This window comes from Ipomoea triloba, chromosome 13 (assembly GCF_003576645.1).
Source record: "Ipomoea triloba cultivar NCNSP0323 chromosome 13, ASM357664v1".
Lineage (NCBI taxonomy): Eukaryota > Viridiplantae > Streptophyta > Magnoliopsida > Solanales > Convolvulaceae > Ipomoea > Ipomoea triloba.
Genome location: NC_044928.1, coordinates 5833419 through 5851548, shown reverse-complemented (window position 1 = coordinate 5851548; position 18130 = coordinate 5833419). Strand labels below are relative to the sequence as shown.

Here is an 18130-nt window from a genome sequence, read left to right as displayed (position 1 = left end):
TTTTTTTAAAAAAAAAAAAAAAAAAAAAAAAAAAAAGAAGAAGAAGAAGAAGAAAAACTCCTACTTCAATATTATTGGATCTTATTCTTTCCTATACTAATAAGATTTTCCCTTGGTAACCCTAGTCAAAATGGTAAGAGATACACACTCGTATAATCGTATTGACTAGAGTCACAAGATGAGATTTACTCACATACACTCAAAAGAGTTGTGAGGTTTCCCTCGTCATCCGAAAGATTTCTCCTTGGAGCTTGCGCAAGTCCACACAGTTGTGTGGACCACGATCTAAAAACACATAAACTATATTATTCTAGTTCATAAAATATATTATTCTAACACCGGTTGCATCCCCATGTGGAAGGGGGTGGGTTCGAGTCTTAGTGGAGGCGCTGCTGTTTCTTTGTGCTTCAGTAGGTTGAGAAAGTAGTTATGAACATATACTACATTGTAACAGAGTGAGTAGTACTAATAAAAACACATAAAGTACATTATTCTAAACCATAAAATACATTATTTTACTCCAAAAATTTCATTATTCTAACACATAAATTACATTATGCATTATTCTAACACATAGGCTATATTTGGCAAATCTAACTGAAAAGGTAGCTGAAAGTTGAAAAGTAGCTGAAAGCTTAAAAACTATAAACTCGAAGCTGAAATCTGAAGAGATGTTAAGCTAGCTGTTACACTTAAAAGTGTTTGGTAAAATTAGCTCTTTGATAATAAGCTGATAAATATAAAAAGACTAAAAAGGACATTTTCATAAAATTTAAATAGTTTTAAATTTATATAGGTTTGTTTACATATTAAAATATAAAATAATGAAATCATATTTTAATAAAATATGGTCGGGAGGCTGCTGTTGTGGCGGTTACGAAAAGACGCCGGGAGGGGTCTGGTAGTGGTGTTAACAGACGAATTGGGGCTGGGAGTGGTGATGTGCAGATGATCGATGTTCCAAAAAACTTGTCTTCGGCGGGTTCTAGTCCCCAGGCCCGCCCATCATCATGAGTATTATCAGTTGGAACTGTCGTGGCTTGGGCGATCCACGTTCAGTTCGCGAGATTGTGGGCCTTGTGTCCTGTAAGAAGCCTGAGTTCCTCTATCTTATGGAAACCAAAGTTGGACGAGTACACGCCGAGCGTCTCCGCGTCAAACTTGGTTTCGAGGGACTGTTCTATGTCGATCCTGTTGGTTTGAGTGGTCGGTTGGCTCTGTTTTGGAGGAAGAATTGTACAGCCAGATTGCTAAGTTACTCTAGGAATCATATCGATGTTGAAGTAAGTATTGTGAACTCTCCTTGTTGGCGTATGTCGTGTTTTTACGGGTTTCCCGACCGTGGGAGGAGGGCTGAATCTTGGGACTTGCTTAGATCATTAGCAAGTAGGTCCTCTCTACCATGGGTAGTTGTAGGAGATTTTAATGATCTCCTATACCAGACGGAGAAGAGAGGGGGTAATCCGCACCCTAATCATCTGCTTCAAGGGTTCGGGGAGGCTTTGGATGACTGTAGGCTGGTCCAGCTGCCTATGCGGGGCTATCAGTACACTTGGGAGAGGGGAAAAGGTACTGCAGGATGGATTGAGGAGAGATTGGATAAGGTCTTGGCAACCTTGAGTTGGTGTGGACTGCGAGATGATGCTTATGTTGAGAATATCATGACCCGTACCTCGGATCACTCCGCTATCTTTTTGAGTGTCAATCCGACCGTTCTACATTCAGGTGGAGTTTCCAGGGGTTTCAAGTTTGAGATGGCCTGGCTCCTTGATGAGGGATGTAGGGAGGTAGTGGAGGATGCATGGAAGGATGGGATGGAGGATGGATTTCTTAATTGTTTACACTTGTGTGGTGTGAGGCTGAGGAGGTGGGGTGGTGATCACTTTCACAAGTTTGGTCAACGCATTAGGACTCTTCGTAGGAGTCAATTATCTTTACGAGGTTCCAGGGACTCGGCCTCCTTGGCAGAGTTCTCGAGGTTGGAAGATCAATTGACCCGCCTAGAAGCTCAGGAGGATGCTTTCTGGAGGCAACGGGCCAAACAGCATTGGTTGCAGGGAGCTGATGCAAATACCCGCTTCTTCCACAGGTATGCCTCTTCCCGAAAGAAGAAAAACACTTTATCTAGGCTTAAGAATGATGCTGGGGAGTGGGTGGAGGGTCAGGCTATGTTACCTGTTGTTGTGTCCTATTTTGAAAATATCTTTCAGTCCAATGGGGCTACCTCTATGGAGTCTTTCTTTAATTCTATCATCCCCCGAGTTTCCCAGAGTGATAATGATCTCTTGTTGCGCCCCTTTGATTGTGATGAGGTCAAAGCGGCTTTGTTCTCTATGTTTCCTGATAAAGCCCCGGGCCTAGATGGAATGAATCCTGGGTTTTACCAGCATTACTGGGATGTGGTGGGTGGGGACGCGTCAGCTTTTGTGATTAACTGCTTGAGCTCTTGTTCTTTTCCCGATGGCCTCAATGATACTAATGTGGTTTTGATTCCTAAGAAGAATATCCCTGAGTCTGTATCTGACCTGCGGCCTATTGCATTGTGCAATGTGGTCTACAAGATCATGGCTAAGATCCTGGCTAATCGAATGAAGCATTTCCTTGGTGACATTATCTCTGAGTCACAGAGTGCCTTCATTCCGAATAGGCTCATTATGGATAACATTCTGGTCGCTGCGGAGGTGGGGCATTTTCTGAATAGGAAACAGTGTGGTGTGGTAGGCTGGGGGGCTCTAAAGTTGGATATGGCGAAGGCCTATGATCGCATGGAGTGGACTTTTCTACGGAGAATGTTGCTTGCATTGGGATTTGCGAATGCCTGGGTTGATTTAATAATGCTCTGTGTTACTTCAGTTTCTTATCGCTTCTTGGTTAATGGGGCTAGTAGTGAGAGGGTTGTACCGACCCGTGGTCTTCGACAGGGTGACCCCCTATCATCATATCTATTTATTATCTGTGATGAAGGTCTCTCCCTGTTACTTCAGAAAGCTCAGGTGGAGGGTTCCATACATGGCTGTAGGGTGGCCAGAGGTGCCCCCCTAATCTCACATCTTTTCTTTGCAGATGATAGCCTCTTGTTCTTTAAGGCTAATATTCAGGAGGCAGGTGTGGTTAAGCATTGTTTGGAGTTGTATGAAGAAATGGTTGGGCAGGCTGTGAACTATCATAAGTCTAGTATCTGTTTTAGCAGAAATACCTCAGAGCATGACAGAGTTGAAGTCGCAGGAGTGTTGGGCGTTAATCAGGCCCCTAACTTTGGAAAGTACCTGGGCTTACCAGCTTTTGTGGGGAGGAATAAGAAAGCTGCATTCGCTTATATTGAGGATAAGATCAAGCAAAGAATTGGTTCTTGGAACAAGAAATTGTTATCTCAAGCAGGTAAGGAAATCTTGTTGAAAAGTGTGGCACAAGCAATGCCCACCTTCTCAATGGGAGTTTTCTTGCTCCCTGATACGGTTTGCCTATCTATTGAAATAACCATGAATAAATATTGGTGGGGTTCTGGTTCTGAGAGGGGTATTCATTGGAAAGCTTGGGATTGGTTATGTGTGCCAAAGAAGTTTGGAGGTTTGGGTTTTAAGGATCTAAGGGCTTTCAATCTGGCTATGTTGGGAAAGCAGGCCTGGAGATTCTTAACAATGCCTCACTCTCTCGTTGCTAGAATCTATAAAGCAAGATACTACCCGAAGTCCTCGTTTATTGATGCTACGTTAGGAAGCTGCCCAAGTTATTGCTGGAGAAGTATTATGGCGGCTCATGACTTAGTTTGTGGGGGGGGGTGAGACGGAGGATTGGTGATGGCAAATCAACTTTAATTTGGGGTCATCCCTGGCTCCCAGATGATTTAAACCCGATGATACAGACGCCTATGCCACCACAGTTAAATGGCTCTCTTGTTGTGGGGCTGATTGACGAGAATTCGAATTCATGGGACTCCTCTATTCTTACAGATATATTCACCCCAAATGATGTGGTGCGTATTTCGAGGGTGCCTATCTCCCCGGGCTACGAGGACTCTTGGTATTGGTTTGGGGACCCAAAGGGTAGCTACTCTGTTAGGAGTGGCTATAGATGTGTTATTGGTGATTTTGACAGTTCCCCAAACTGCTTTAGTGATTGGAGCTCTTTGTGGAAGTTAAAAGTCCCCCCTAAATGGAAGATGTTTTTGTGGAGAGCCCTAAGTGATGTTCTTCCTGTAACTACCAATTTGATTATGAAGAGAGTGGAGGTGGATCTTGCATGTCCTAAGTGTGGGTTGGGTCATGAAGATACAATGCATGCACTAATATTGTGTGATTTCTCACAACTTGTGTGGCATGAATCACATATTCCTTTCCCTAGCATTGTAGGTGTCACATTTAGTCAGTGGTGTTCGAGTCTGTTATGTTCATTGACTGAGGATAATATTTGCTTGGCTGTAGCTATTCTTTATCATATTTGGCGCGCAAGAAACAATGCTGTGTGGGATGGGTTTCTTCCATCACCAAGAAGATTGGTAGCGGCTGTCGTGGCTTCTCTTCAAGCTTGGAGGTAATTCAATCCACGCCAGCAGCTGTCTGTTCTGTCACCCACGGCAGCGGTTGGGGCGCAGCATGCTCAGACTCCTTCTGCTCGACCGAAGTGCTACGTCGACGCCAGCTATCAGTCCAGCACCCTCAAGGCTTCGTTCGGGGCAGTCCTAGTGGAGTCACACGGGGGCTTCATCGCCGCGTGTGCAGGGCCTTTGCCTGATTGCTTCTCTCCTCTCATGGCGGAGGCCATTGCGTGCAAGGAGGCATTGTCATGGCTCAGGGGCAGGGGCATGGATTCGGTTGAGGTTTACGTAGATTGTGCACAACTTCATAGTGGTTTACACAAGGTGGAGGCTCCTTTTTCTTATGCGGGTTTGTTTATTGATGCATGCAGGACGTCGATGTCTTCTTTCTTAAGTTGTCGTATTTTTTTGATTCCTAGATCGTTGAATACTTTAGCACATACTCTCGCTATTTCTGCCGGTTCTCAGGCAAGTTTTTTGTATTGGGACTCTGTCCCCCCTGACTCTATTTCTTCTTTATTATAATATACTCTCTGAGGTTTTGATTTCAAAAAAATATTTTAATAAAATATAAAGTAAGAACATATATTTGAAAATATATAAAGTAAAACAAAATGTTTACAATTCATAAAATTAGTTCATACAAAAATTATTGTTCAAACACAAATGTCAAATTGAAATTACAACGAAACATATTGAATAGAAAAGGCCAAAAGAGTTTTAATTGGAAGGAGTAAAAGATGTCATTTATTTAAAATAATAAAGATAATCATGGAAAAAAGTTAGCTACTAGCTTATTTTTGAAAAGGCTATCTAAAGTAGCTTATCAAAATAAGCTCTTATTTTAAGCTATTAACGCATTTTGAGAACATTACCAAACAAAACTTATAGTTTATTAGTAGCTTAAAAAGCTATAAACTCCTAAATAAGCTCTGCCAAACAGAGCCTATAAAGTACATTATGTATTATTCTAACAGACAAAGTACATTATTCTAACTCATAAAATACATCATCTTACCCAAGAAATTTCATTATTCTACCACACATAAAGTACATTATTCTAAACACATAAAATATGTACATTATTATATTCTAACTCATAAAATAGATTATCTTATCACAGAATGTTCATTATTCTAATATGCACGTGGAGTAATTTTTTCTAAACATTAAAACGACGTCGTCGTCGTCGTTGTTGTTGTTGTTGTTGTTATTATTATTATTGCTATTGCTATTGCTATTGCTATTGCTATTGCTATTGTTGTTGTTGTTGTTGTTGTTGTTGTTGTTGTTATTATTATTGTGTATGGTATATTGGTCTTTATACTTATTATTCCTTACAATTCCAAACTTAACCAAATAATTCAATCAATATTTTCAATAATTTTTTTCACCCATCAAACAATATAATTAATTTTGATTTCTTTTTCATGTAATTTTAATTTCATTTCCTTAAATATTTTTTGCGAACTAAATGAGAGTAAAGGGAAGTGATGCTAGATGGTCCTTCAAATAATATTATGTACTTGCTGAGTTTAGATGCGGTGGGAGTAGAATTTAGGAGAAGGAGATTTCAGATGTATAAAAATAATTTATTAATTTATTTGCTTCATTATAATATAAAATAATATATTTTCTGAAAGTCCAATTGTTAGGCCAGTTGAGTGTTTTATTGAAAAATCTCTTTAGTCCTAACGCGTCCCTGGCTGCGAAAATAACCGGCCATCACAGTAAACATTGTTATTATGTGAACTTCAGTTCAAGTTTTCGCTGTTGCTGTACAATAATTTTTTGTTGTTGTTGTTGTTTTTTTTTTTTGTTGGTGTGATGAGATTAAAATTTATATTATTATTGTTGTTGTTGTTGTTGTTGTTGTAATGAATTGTAATTTATTATTACCTCATCTTTTTAAGGTAATATAAGAAAAAATTATAGTTTTAGTCTACGAGTTATAAAGTATGTGTAATTTTTGTCCTTAATTATTATGAAGTTGCAATAGTACCCGTAATTAGTCACTAACATTGCGTATTTAGTCATTGTTCATAAGGAGTTATTTTGGACAAAAACCTAAACAATATTGATATAAAAAGAGAATAATTGTATTTTTAGTCTAATTTTTTTGGACGAAAACTTGAGCATACCTAACAAATTTCTACTGGACATTGGAGATGATCTTTGTGAACTATTCAGTCGATTTTGTATGAAGAAGGGAGCATTTTTTGGGATTTATGGTTATAATTTCTAAGGTGAGAATTAGAATCGTTAATAGTAAAAACAAATATATGCAATATGTTTGATAGGGATTATTCCATCCTTTAGCCTTGTACGTATAAGTGGTCGGTCTGCAGACTACTCGTAGACCTCGCTAGGACCCGACCCGGTCCAACCTCTCCTTTAGCTCGGATGGTTGGGCTAGAGACGGTACCATGGCATACCTATTCATTACCGTTGAGTTATAAACCTCTTCACCCATTCCCTCGTGCTGCCGACCTTCCTAGGCGTAAATCGGTCAGCTGAGTCTAATTCGCCACATCGTTGTTTCCGCCCGACGAGGAGCCTGTGCATGTTCTCCATGTGCCTGCCATGCCGAGGGAGCGGAATTTTTCTTTTTCCCCTACCTATAAATACCTCATTTAATGAAGAGAGAGGAGACTTTTGGTTGTGGAATGAATGATAGCTAATCCCTCGGAGGTACGAGGCCCACTGCCCGATCTCCCGAAGTCAGAACCTTGACTTAACGTCACGATAGATTGAACCGGCTTGATTAATCCTTTGTACCCGGTTCCCAGCATCATTAATAAGATTACGGTCTTTTGTGGAGTACAAGTATTTATCGTTATCAATGTTAACTAAATTCATCAAAATAAGGATTAAATGCACCCTGAGTTATTATCTTATACAAATTTTACCATTTAAAGTGATAGTTTCAATCCATTATTTATAGAATTTGTTAATATTAACAATTTATTTTGAATTTTCAAATTATTAAAGGACATATTGATCATTTCTTAAAATTTTTCAAATTCCCTCTATGAATCTTGATATATACGCAACTCTTAATAACATCCTAAGTTACACAAAATAATAGTTTAAGTTGCATTTGTTTTATTTGGTATGTTTAAGTTGCATTTGTTTAACAAAGATCAAAATAACCAAAAACATCACTGGGATGCACAAAATAAAACCTAATTTGCAAATGATTAATAAACACCAAAACGACAAAATGATAATTTGATTTACATGGTTTAATAGGCAAAAAATAGAGTTAATTACCGATTTGGTCCCTCGACTATTGGGATTTCACCACTTTGGTCCTCGATAATATTCTTGCCTAATTAAGTCCTAGATTTTGAAAAAATTAACCAATTTGGTCATTCGTTTATTGTGGTGTTAAACAACCGTTAAATCGGGACCAAATTGGTAATTTTGCTATAGTCAAGGGACCATTTTCGTAATTAATTTTTGACTTAAATGGTCCCTGGACTATAATGAAATTACCAATTTGGTCCCGATTTAACGGATATATATCAAACAGTAAAATAAACGGAGGACCAAATTGGTTAATTTTTTCAAAGTCGAGGACTTAATTAGACAAGAAAAATTGTCGAGGACCAAAGTGGTGAAATCCTAATAGTCGAGGGACCAAATCGGTAATTAACTCTAAAATATATATATTTATCTAAATACATAAAACATGTTTTCAACTATTTTTCTTCTTAAATTTAGAATGATATGATTTTATTGCTTTTTTTGTTAATATTCTTTTTTGAGGTGGCTAACTAATAACAAATTTAAGAGGCTGCATTAAATCTTTCTGATTAGTAGTGGTGAATTATTTGCTTCATCTAAAGACCAATTAAGATAATTATCTCATCCACCCAATTTTCACTAAATCTAGAACCAAATTGGTAATTTTGCTATAGTTAAGGGACTAAATTGGTAATTAATTTTTCACTGAAATGGTCCCTTGACTATAGCAAATTTACCAATTTGGTCCCGATTTAACAGATGTTTAACAGCAAAATAAACAGAGGACCAAATTGGTTAAATTTTTCAAAGTCGGGGGACTTAATCGGTTACGAAAAATTGTCGAGGACCAAATTGGTAATTTCACAATAGTCGAGGGACCATTTCGATAATAAACTCATCAATTAACATATTAAAATAAGGGAATATTGTAAATTATGACACTCTATAATATGTCAATTATCAATGTCACCCCTGAATTATTAGTGATGTAAATGTTGCACGTCAATTTTCAAAACGATACATATATTGCCCCTCCCAAGTGTAAATATTGCCCCTTAATTTTTAAAATGGAACATATATTGCCCCTCGCGTACGGTACGAGAGGGGCAATATATGTACCATTTTGAAAATTGAGAGGCAACATTCACACCACTAATAATTCAGGGGTGACATTGATAATTGACATATTATAGAGGGGCATAAATTACAATTTTCCCTTAAAATAACTAAATTGCATATATTACCTATTAAGGTATGAAGTCAATGAGATAACAAAAAGAGTAATTTACATACCACAAAAGGAAAAATTGTAATAAACTAACATATTAAACTTATAATTTGGTATATCTTCGATCCTAAATAATCTTCTACTTGTCATTTTTGCTTCTCAATTTCTCCTCAATCAAGACAAACATATATTTAGCAAGAGTTTTGCAGTCAGAGTAGAGTATGCGATTAGAGTAGAGTATATGTGAAGATTAATGGAGGGAATTTGAAAAAATTTTATTAAATAACCAATATGTCCTTTAATAATTTTGAAATTCAAAATAAATAGTTAATGTTAACAAAATCTATAAGTTATGGATTGAAACTGTCACTTTCAACATATATAATTAAAAAGAAAACTTTATATGGGGTAATAATTCATGGACCAAGTTTACAATTTAGGTATAACTAATGGACTAAAACGGTCATTTCATTAATTAATTAATTAATGAAATACTTAACAATGTTTGGGTAATTTCGTCCAAAAAGACTAAAGTACTTTCTAAACTATTGATCGCCATACGAAACTTAAGATTATATGGAGTATTATCTATTTTAAGATGTCATATTATTTTATGATATGATATAGAATTTTAATTTAATTTTAAATAAAATGCAAAATTTAAACTCATTATAATATATAAATATAGTGACATATAAAATTGTTTTTTTATTCAAAATTAAGTTTTATTTTAAATAAACAATTACTATTTTTTTAAAAAAATCTAAGTCCAAATAAAACCAATAATTATAGAATACTAAAATTTAACCAACCGTAGTTTTGAAGTAAGTAAACAATAAACAATGATCTTCACGTCTATAATGGAAAAGGATAAAATATTCTGTTTTTTGCTATTAATTAATAAAATAGTTGTTAACTACTTTTTAAAATTTGAATTCTTTTACATTAATATCAATTTTGATTATCCAATTCCAATATAAGAACCCAAACAAAGTAGGTTCCAGAAATTCAATCCAATAAAAAAGTTGACACATAATTATTACGTAGTATTATCTACTAATCAAAATCAATTTTAGAAATCATCATTTACTATTGTCAAAAAAAATCTTAATTATTTTAATAAAAAAAATGAACCAAATGCATGCATAACGATAGTCAAGTATGGTGTACTCCTATGTTGCAGATTACATGCCATGAAGTGAGGGTAATTAAGACAACGACTCAACCAATCGATTCTTGAATTGGGTTGACTATTCTCACCCTCAAACTCTATAAATACTTTGCAACCCAACTCTTTTAATCACACTAAAGCATTTAGTTTACCAATATGGGTTACTTAACCACCCTCACGCTGCTCCTTCTCCTCAGCCTCTTCACCTCCGGCTACGCCGCCACCTTTGAAATCCGCAACAACTGCCCGTACACCGTCTGGGCGGCAGCGACACCAGTTGGCGGTGGCAAGCAGCTTGATCAAGGCCAAAGTTGGACAATTGACGTGCCCGGTGGCACGAGAATGGCACGTATATGGGGCCGCACAAACTGCAACTTCGATGCCAGTGGGAGGGGCTCATGCGAGACCGGCGACTGCGGCGGCGCGTTGCAGTGCACCGCGTGGGGCAAACCGCCCAACACCCTCGCCGAATTCACCCTAACGGGAGACAACAATTTCGACACCATCGACATCTCGCTCGTCGACGGATTCAATGTTCCCTTGAACTTCGCCCCCACCAAGCCTGGCGCGGACAAGTGCCATGCAATCTCATGCACGGCTGATGTGAACGGCCAATGCCCCGCCGCTCTTAAGGTTCCCGGCGGGTGTAACAACCCTTGCACCACTTTCGGAGGACAACAATATTGCTGCACCGAAGGACCATGTGGTCCTAGTGATTATTCAAAATTCTTCAAGGGCTTATGTCCTGATGCTTATAGTTACCCTCAAGATGATCCAAGCAGCACTTTCGGTTGCCCTGCTGGATCTACTGATTACAGGGTTGTCTTTTGCCCATGAAGTAGTTAAGTATAGATTAGTGGAAGTATTAATAATGATGTTAAGAATAAAGGCTTGGGTACAGGCAGCTCTATTTGTACTCATGTGATAGATTGTGTGCAAGAATAAAGGGTTGAGAGTAAAATATATAAAGAAAGATTATATATGGGATTTGATCGAAATTTATATTCGATCAAAACGACGAAGTCATGCAATTAATGAAACTTCCACTTTTCTTTATTTTCTTGTATGTTTTTTTTCTTTGTTTTCTTTAAATTACACTTACAATCCCAAACTTACCTTAAACTTGTGTTTTGCACTACTATAAAAATAGCATATAATATCATATATAACACTTTGGTTTTAATAAAATCGCTAATAAAATATTAAATAAATTTATAATTTTTTTAAAAAAATGTTTTTACGCCGTCGGTGACATAGTATAAGTCTAGACCCATAAAATTTGAACTCGAAAGATGGGCTGATGAAACTATTATTGGGTCTAATTTTGGGATTGATTATTGGACCAATTTAATTAATGATGACTGAATTAATTTAATTAGCCCAATTAAATTGATGTTAGATTATTGAATTAATTAATTAATTGATCCAAGCCCAATTCATATTTGAATTTAAGTATAATTATAATTTAAATATAATTCATTATATTTGAATTTGATAATTATAATTTAATTTAAATTTGAATTAGATGATAGAATTTTTAACTTAGACTTGATTTGGGTAAGGTTCATTTTAGATAACTCTATTACAGCACGTCAGCACGTTTGGTTCACGGAATGAATTTGGAGGGAATATGAATGCTCTTCCATAGGGAATGAAATAGGTAAGGAATAGAACATAAATTGTATTATATTGTTTGGTTCGTTAAAGGAATAGACTTTTTAGGAATTGTATTCTAACGTTTGGTTGGTTAAAGGAACAGAAATGGAATATATGTTTAAAAGACATAAATACGCTTATACAAAATATATAATAATAATAATAATAATAATAATTACATAATAATAATAATAATTATCATTATTATTATTGTTGTTGTTGTTGTTGTTGTTACTATTATTATTACATAAGATTTTTATAAAATATTATTCTATAGCAATTACAATATTAAAAAAAGTTATCTATACGTTATGAAACAAAATATATTCATATAAATAACGAAAATTTTTAAAGAATATTTAATAATATTTTTTTTTGAGTACTACTGACTCTATTACAATGTAGTATGAGTGTTGTTCATAACTACTTTCTCAACCTACTGAAACACAAAGAGTCCAGAGTTGCCTCCACTGAGGCTATCCATGTGGGAGTGTTAATCGGGACACCGGATGTCACTAGACCACAAGGTCTTTGGCATATTAAGTATAACATATATTAATAGTTATATCAATCTCTAAATATAGAAAATTCCAGGAAAATATAGAAATATTTTAATTTGAAAGTGATGCCACTAGGATGTCACTAGACCACAAGGTCTTTGGCATATTAAGTATAACATATATTAATAGTTATATCAATCTCTAAATATAGAAAATTCCAGGAAAATATAGAAATATTTTAATTTGAAAGTGATGCCACTAGGATGTCACTAGACCACAAGGTCTTTGGCATATTAAGTATAACATATATTAATAGTTATATCAATCTCTAAATATAGAAAATTCCAGGAAAATATAGAAATATTTTAATTTGAAAGTGATGCACAATAGATTTAACTGGAAATTCCTGGAAATATACACAATTCTTGTATTTAGTTTTTTTCTCACTGCTTGAAACGTATTATGTGGTTAAGATATGATTGTTTCATTTCTTAGTTATTTTATTGCTTTTTGTTTGTGTTTGAGGACAAAGGTTCCTGGTGGCTACCTTTCGCAAATGGGATGACATCCAAAAGTCAGAATGTTAGACAGCTTCTGGAGAGGCTACGTCGCGACGGCTATTCGTTCTCGAAGGAGGCGATCTCGTGCATCGCAGCCAGCGATCCACTGCCAAAGCCCTCCCAAGACTTCGTTCGTCCCTTGCAACGTGATCGCCATCATCAAATTGGGATCGACTGCTGTCCTAGAGTTCTCGTGATTCTGCCCAAGTTGTGTCGATAGTGGTTTTAACGGTGACACAACCGTTGGATGATGGATCAGATGGCATGGATGGTGACGAGAGTGCTACGAACGTCCTCCTTATCAGATTATTGATCGACGGCCAGCAGATTTTCTAGGAGACAGTGCTACGAGTTTCCGGGGAATCAATGAAGCTAACAATGAATTATATGGTGGCGTTGGAAAAGAGAAAGAAAGAGAGAAAGATAGCAGTTTCGGTTAAACAAAGGGTAAAATAAGCAAAAAAAATATAAAAGTTATTCTTGAGAACTCATGAATAAGTTAATACTAGGGGAGCCAATAATAACTATTCCTCCTCTAAGGGGAGTGGGCCATTCCCAAGAACAATGTTCCTAGGAATAAAAGTTTTACGAAACGAAGGAATAGATCTATTACTAATAATGTTATGTCATTCCAAGCCTATTCTGTGAACCAAATGTGTCATTAGTATTTATCTTAATAATTATTAATTAATTAATTATTTAGATAAATATTAAGGATAGTTTATTGAGGGATGGTGGTTATATTTCCACTATAAATAGAGCCCTTATTTGACATCTTAAAGCACAACTTGAAGATTTGATAGCACTTGAAGATTGAAGAACAACTGAAGATCTTGAAGGCATTGAAGAAATTTGAAGACTTGAGGTTCACTTGAAGAGTTGAAGGTACAACTTGAAAGCGCTTGAAGATACATACCTCTTCTGCTGAAGATCGCGCCACTTGAATCTCAAAAGGCCGCGTTACCTGAATCCTGAAAACTACGTCACTTGAATCCCGTAGGCTACATCAATTGAATCTCGGAGGCTACGCTACTTAAATCTTAGAGGCATGCACCACTTGAATACTGGAGGCACTTCAGTAGAACATGTTAGTGAAGATTCAGAGGACTACACAAAGATTTTGTACCTTCATCTTGTATTATATATATGTCCCTTGTAACATATACATGTCTAATGGAATGAAACACTCTTCTCTCTATTTTCTTTGTTGTCTCTCTATCTCTTTTCTCTTTACCTGCAATGTTTATCGGTTAGGAGCTAATGACCAACGGGCATAACCTATTCTAATAATATGTTTATATTTGGGTTTTATGACTTGTGTTGCAATTGTGATTTATATTGTTGATACTTGTAGTTAAAGGCCTAAATTACTTGTATCTTGTTGTAATTGTGTCTTGATGAAAGTTAGGGCATATATTAGAGCACCCACATTTGCACTTGACTTTTGCACTTTGGGAGAGAACATATTTGTTAAGGGATTTCATTTAGATTGCTTGTTGTTGATGGGTTTCTTATTATGGGTTTGAATTATGGGAGTAATTCTTTCCCTATTTTGAATGCAATCTTCCACACTTGTTTGACCCAAATTAAATATCTCCTTTAGATTGGCATTAGGTGATTAAACACTTGAATCCGGAAATCTCACTCTTACTCTATTGCTTTCATCAACTTGCTTTCTTTATTCTCTTTAATTACCATTACCTTCACAATCAATCAATCACCCTTTTAGTTAGGATTAGCTTCTCGTGAATTGATTAGTAACTAGTGCTCGATACGCTCCGCTTCCCTATTGATCGATAACCCGATACTCTTGGTATTTGTTTGTTACAAAATATGCTACAATCAAATTGGCGTCGTTGCTGGGGAAGTGACGTTTAAGTATTGACATTAATGAAAGTTTTATTCTAGGAGTCTAATCCACCATTTTTCTTTATTTTTACTATCACATAACAAGTTTTGTTTGTTTAGTTGTGATATTGTGTTTAAGGTACTTGTTGTTGCATGCACACACAGTCCTTGGGGAAAGAAGGATTATTACCTTTGGACCTCGAGATTGAAAAGAGAGCCAAGTATTTTAGAAAACAAAGAAAGATGTCACATGCTCAAAGAAATATCAACTTGAATCTTAATGGAGTTGGGAATGGTAATGGAATCAATCAATCACAACCCCCGAGGACAGCCATGTCGGACTACATTGCACCCGACGTGGAGGAGCATGATAGCATTAGCATACCGGGTGTGGAGGCTAACAACTTTGAAATCAAACTGGTCATATTGCAAATGATTGCATCGGACCAATTCGGAGGGTCATCAATCGAAGACCCCAATGCTCACATTACCAAATACATTCAGATTTGTAGCACCTTCAAGATAAATGGAGTTTCGCATGAAGCAATTAAGCTCCGAGTCTTTCCTTTCTCACTAAAGGATAAGGCTCATGGTTGGCTCATCTCTTTTCCAACTAACTACTTTGCCACTTGAGACCAATTGCATCAGGAATTCTTGAAAAAGTTTTATCCAATTTCCAAGACTCAAAAGATGAGAAGACAATCCAAAACTTCAAGCAATTGCCGAATGAGTCTTTAGTTGAGTCTTTAGAGAGATTCAAGAATTTAAGAAGACAATGTCCACACCATGGTATCCAAAGTTGGGATCTAATGAAGGATTGCTTGACACTTCGAAAACTTTGGTAGATGCATCTTCGGGAAGCTCATTCATGGTTTTGGAACCCACTCAAGCCGATGAACTGTTAGAAAAAATTGCAATGAATGGTTCTACTTGCTACTCCGATAGATCTTCACAAAGATTGGGGAGAGGTGCTCATAAAGTGGAGCAAATATGCGCTTTATCGGCTAAAATGGATAATGTTGCAACTATGGCGCAAAAGCTAGCTCAAATCACTCTTCATAATCAAAATGTGAGCTATGCTTCTACTCCTACTCCATCAAGACAATTGTTGATTTGTGATCTTTGCGGTGGAGGGCACAATTTAGGAGAATGCCTTAATGATGAAACAAATTCTCAATTTTCCATGGAACATATTGATTTGGTGGGATACAATAGGTCACAACAATCATTTCAACCTCAAGGGTCAGGGCCTATAATCCTAATACCTCAAGGAATTATCCCGGCTTTTCTTGAGTACTACTTACTCTATCTGTTACAATTTAGTATATGTTCATAAATACTTTCTCAACTTAGAAGTACAAAGAATCAATATCGTTTCGACTGAGGCTCGACCTATGAGTCTATGACTTTCCAATTGAGACCCAATATTATTTATTAGTATAATATTTTTATATTTACATGTTTCCCTCACACTTCGTTTCCTATATTCTTTGAAATTGTTGTTTCTTCATTTGTCATTTCTTATTTCTTCAATTTCCGTTTCATATTTTCGTGCAACATAGCTCTTTAACACGTATCCTTGGATATTTTAAAATCAACTCTATATTTGTGAGAATTGGAGATAAGATTTAGCTGCTATAGTTGTATATTACATATGATTATTTGACTGTTTTGCACTAACATACAAGATAAAATTATACGGAGTAATTTTATTTCTAAAAGTACTTCAAATCTTTATCATCGCATTCACTATCAGAAGCCCGGCACTAGCCCACAACTTTGACTATGGCTAAGTACAGTAGAGATTAATTATATTGGACAAAATTGCACAATTAAATATAATTAAAGCGTGGTTGATAGTTAATTCTGTTTAATTAAGAACCGGACTCCTTAAAATTAAGTAAAATAAATCTACGCTTACACGGGTTGCTCAATTAGTTCCTAGGTGATAGATTGTGAGGCAATAACACAGGATCGAGTTTTAGTAACCATGGTTTGGGCGCAAATTATATTGTGGACCATGGTTCACAATGCATTGTGGACCATGATCGTGGCTGATACCGCAATTGTGTTGAATGGATAGTGCAAGTGTGTTGAAAAGATACTGCAGTTGTGTTGAAAGGAAACTGCAGTTATGCGGAACAGAGACCGTTCGTCCGTTCAACACAACTGCAGTATCAGTTCAACACAACTGCAGTTCCAGACGGATTACATGGCCCCTGTTCCGCGCAACTGCAGTTCCTTTTCAACACAACTACAGTATCCGTTCAACACAACTGCAGTATCAGTTCAACACAACTACAGTATCAACCACGATCCATGGTATAACAACTGTGGTGTGGGAGCTACATCTAATAATGTGAGCTCCTTATGAGCACTAGACACTGATCCTCCCACTTAATGGGCCAGTACATATATCTCAACTTACCACATAATATTGCAGGCTTTGAAGCTCTCCAAAAAAGTGTGTATATCAATTTTCCCGGCCCGTTTCTTATGTTTCTACAAATCTAATAATATATTCCATGTACAAAATTCATTTTTTTAAGGTACAGAATTTCATAACACAAAAACAAAAAGCTCACAACACAAGACACATACACACGTTATATATTTATTTATTTTCAAATATGATTTAGGTAGATAATTTATATTCCATAGGCACAAATTTTCACAATACAAGACATAAATTCATAACATAAGACACACAATATGTTGTGTTACACAACTATTAATATATTCTAAGTACACAGAATTTATACTCTTAAGGTACAAAAATGCATAATACAAGATACAAAAACTTACAACACAAGACACTTACGCATGTTATATACTCTATTTGTCCCATTTTACCTATTCTATTTACTATTCACTGTTCAAACCAACTCTCTCTCTCTCTCTCTCTTTTTTTTCTTTGCTTATTTTGTATAGTATTTTTAATTATTTTAAATTTGATTTTGTGTGTTTAATAGTACATTTAATGTAGTTTCTAAATATATAAATCTTATATACAAATGCTAAACTTAATATTATTAAGAAAAAATTAATTAAAAATAACTTCAGTCAAGCCTCGTTAACCGAATCAAACACATAAAATGGGACGAATGGCGTATTTACTTATTTTTAAATCTAATTTGGATAGAGAATTTATGTTTTATAGGCACATAATTTCACAACACGAGATATAAGTTCATAACATAAGACAGAATATGTTGTGAGTTTTACACAACTACTAATTTGTTGTAGGTACATAATTCACTCTTAAACTATAGAATTTCATAACACAGGATACAAAACCCACAACACATGCTTTATAGTAAAAAAACAATTATAACGTGAATAGAAGCCTGCCAAAGAGCGGGGCCCACCCCGCCTAGGCCCTCT

General features: G+C 36.0%; 1 protein-coding gene across 1 annotated transcript; it reads left to right on the top strand.

Moving 5' to 3' along the window:
* Window positions 1–10329: 10329 nt before the first annotated feature.
* LOC116001761 (osmotin-like protein OSML81) lies at window positions 10330–11238 on the top strand. Its single transcript, XM_031241698.1, has one exon. It carries the CDS (start codon window positions 10339–10341, stop codon window positions 11017–11019), a length of 681 nt encoding a protein of 226 aa, XP_031097558.1. The 5' UTR covers window positions 10330–10338; the 3' UTR covers window positions 11020–11238.
* Window positions 11239–18130: the final 6892 nt, after the last annotated feature.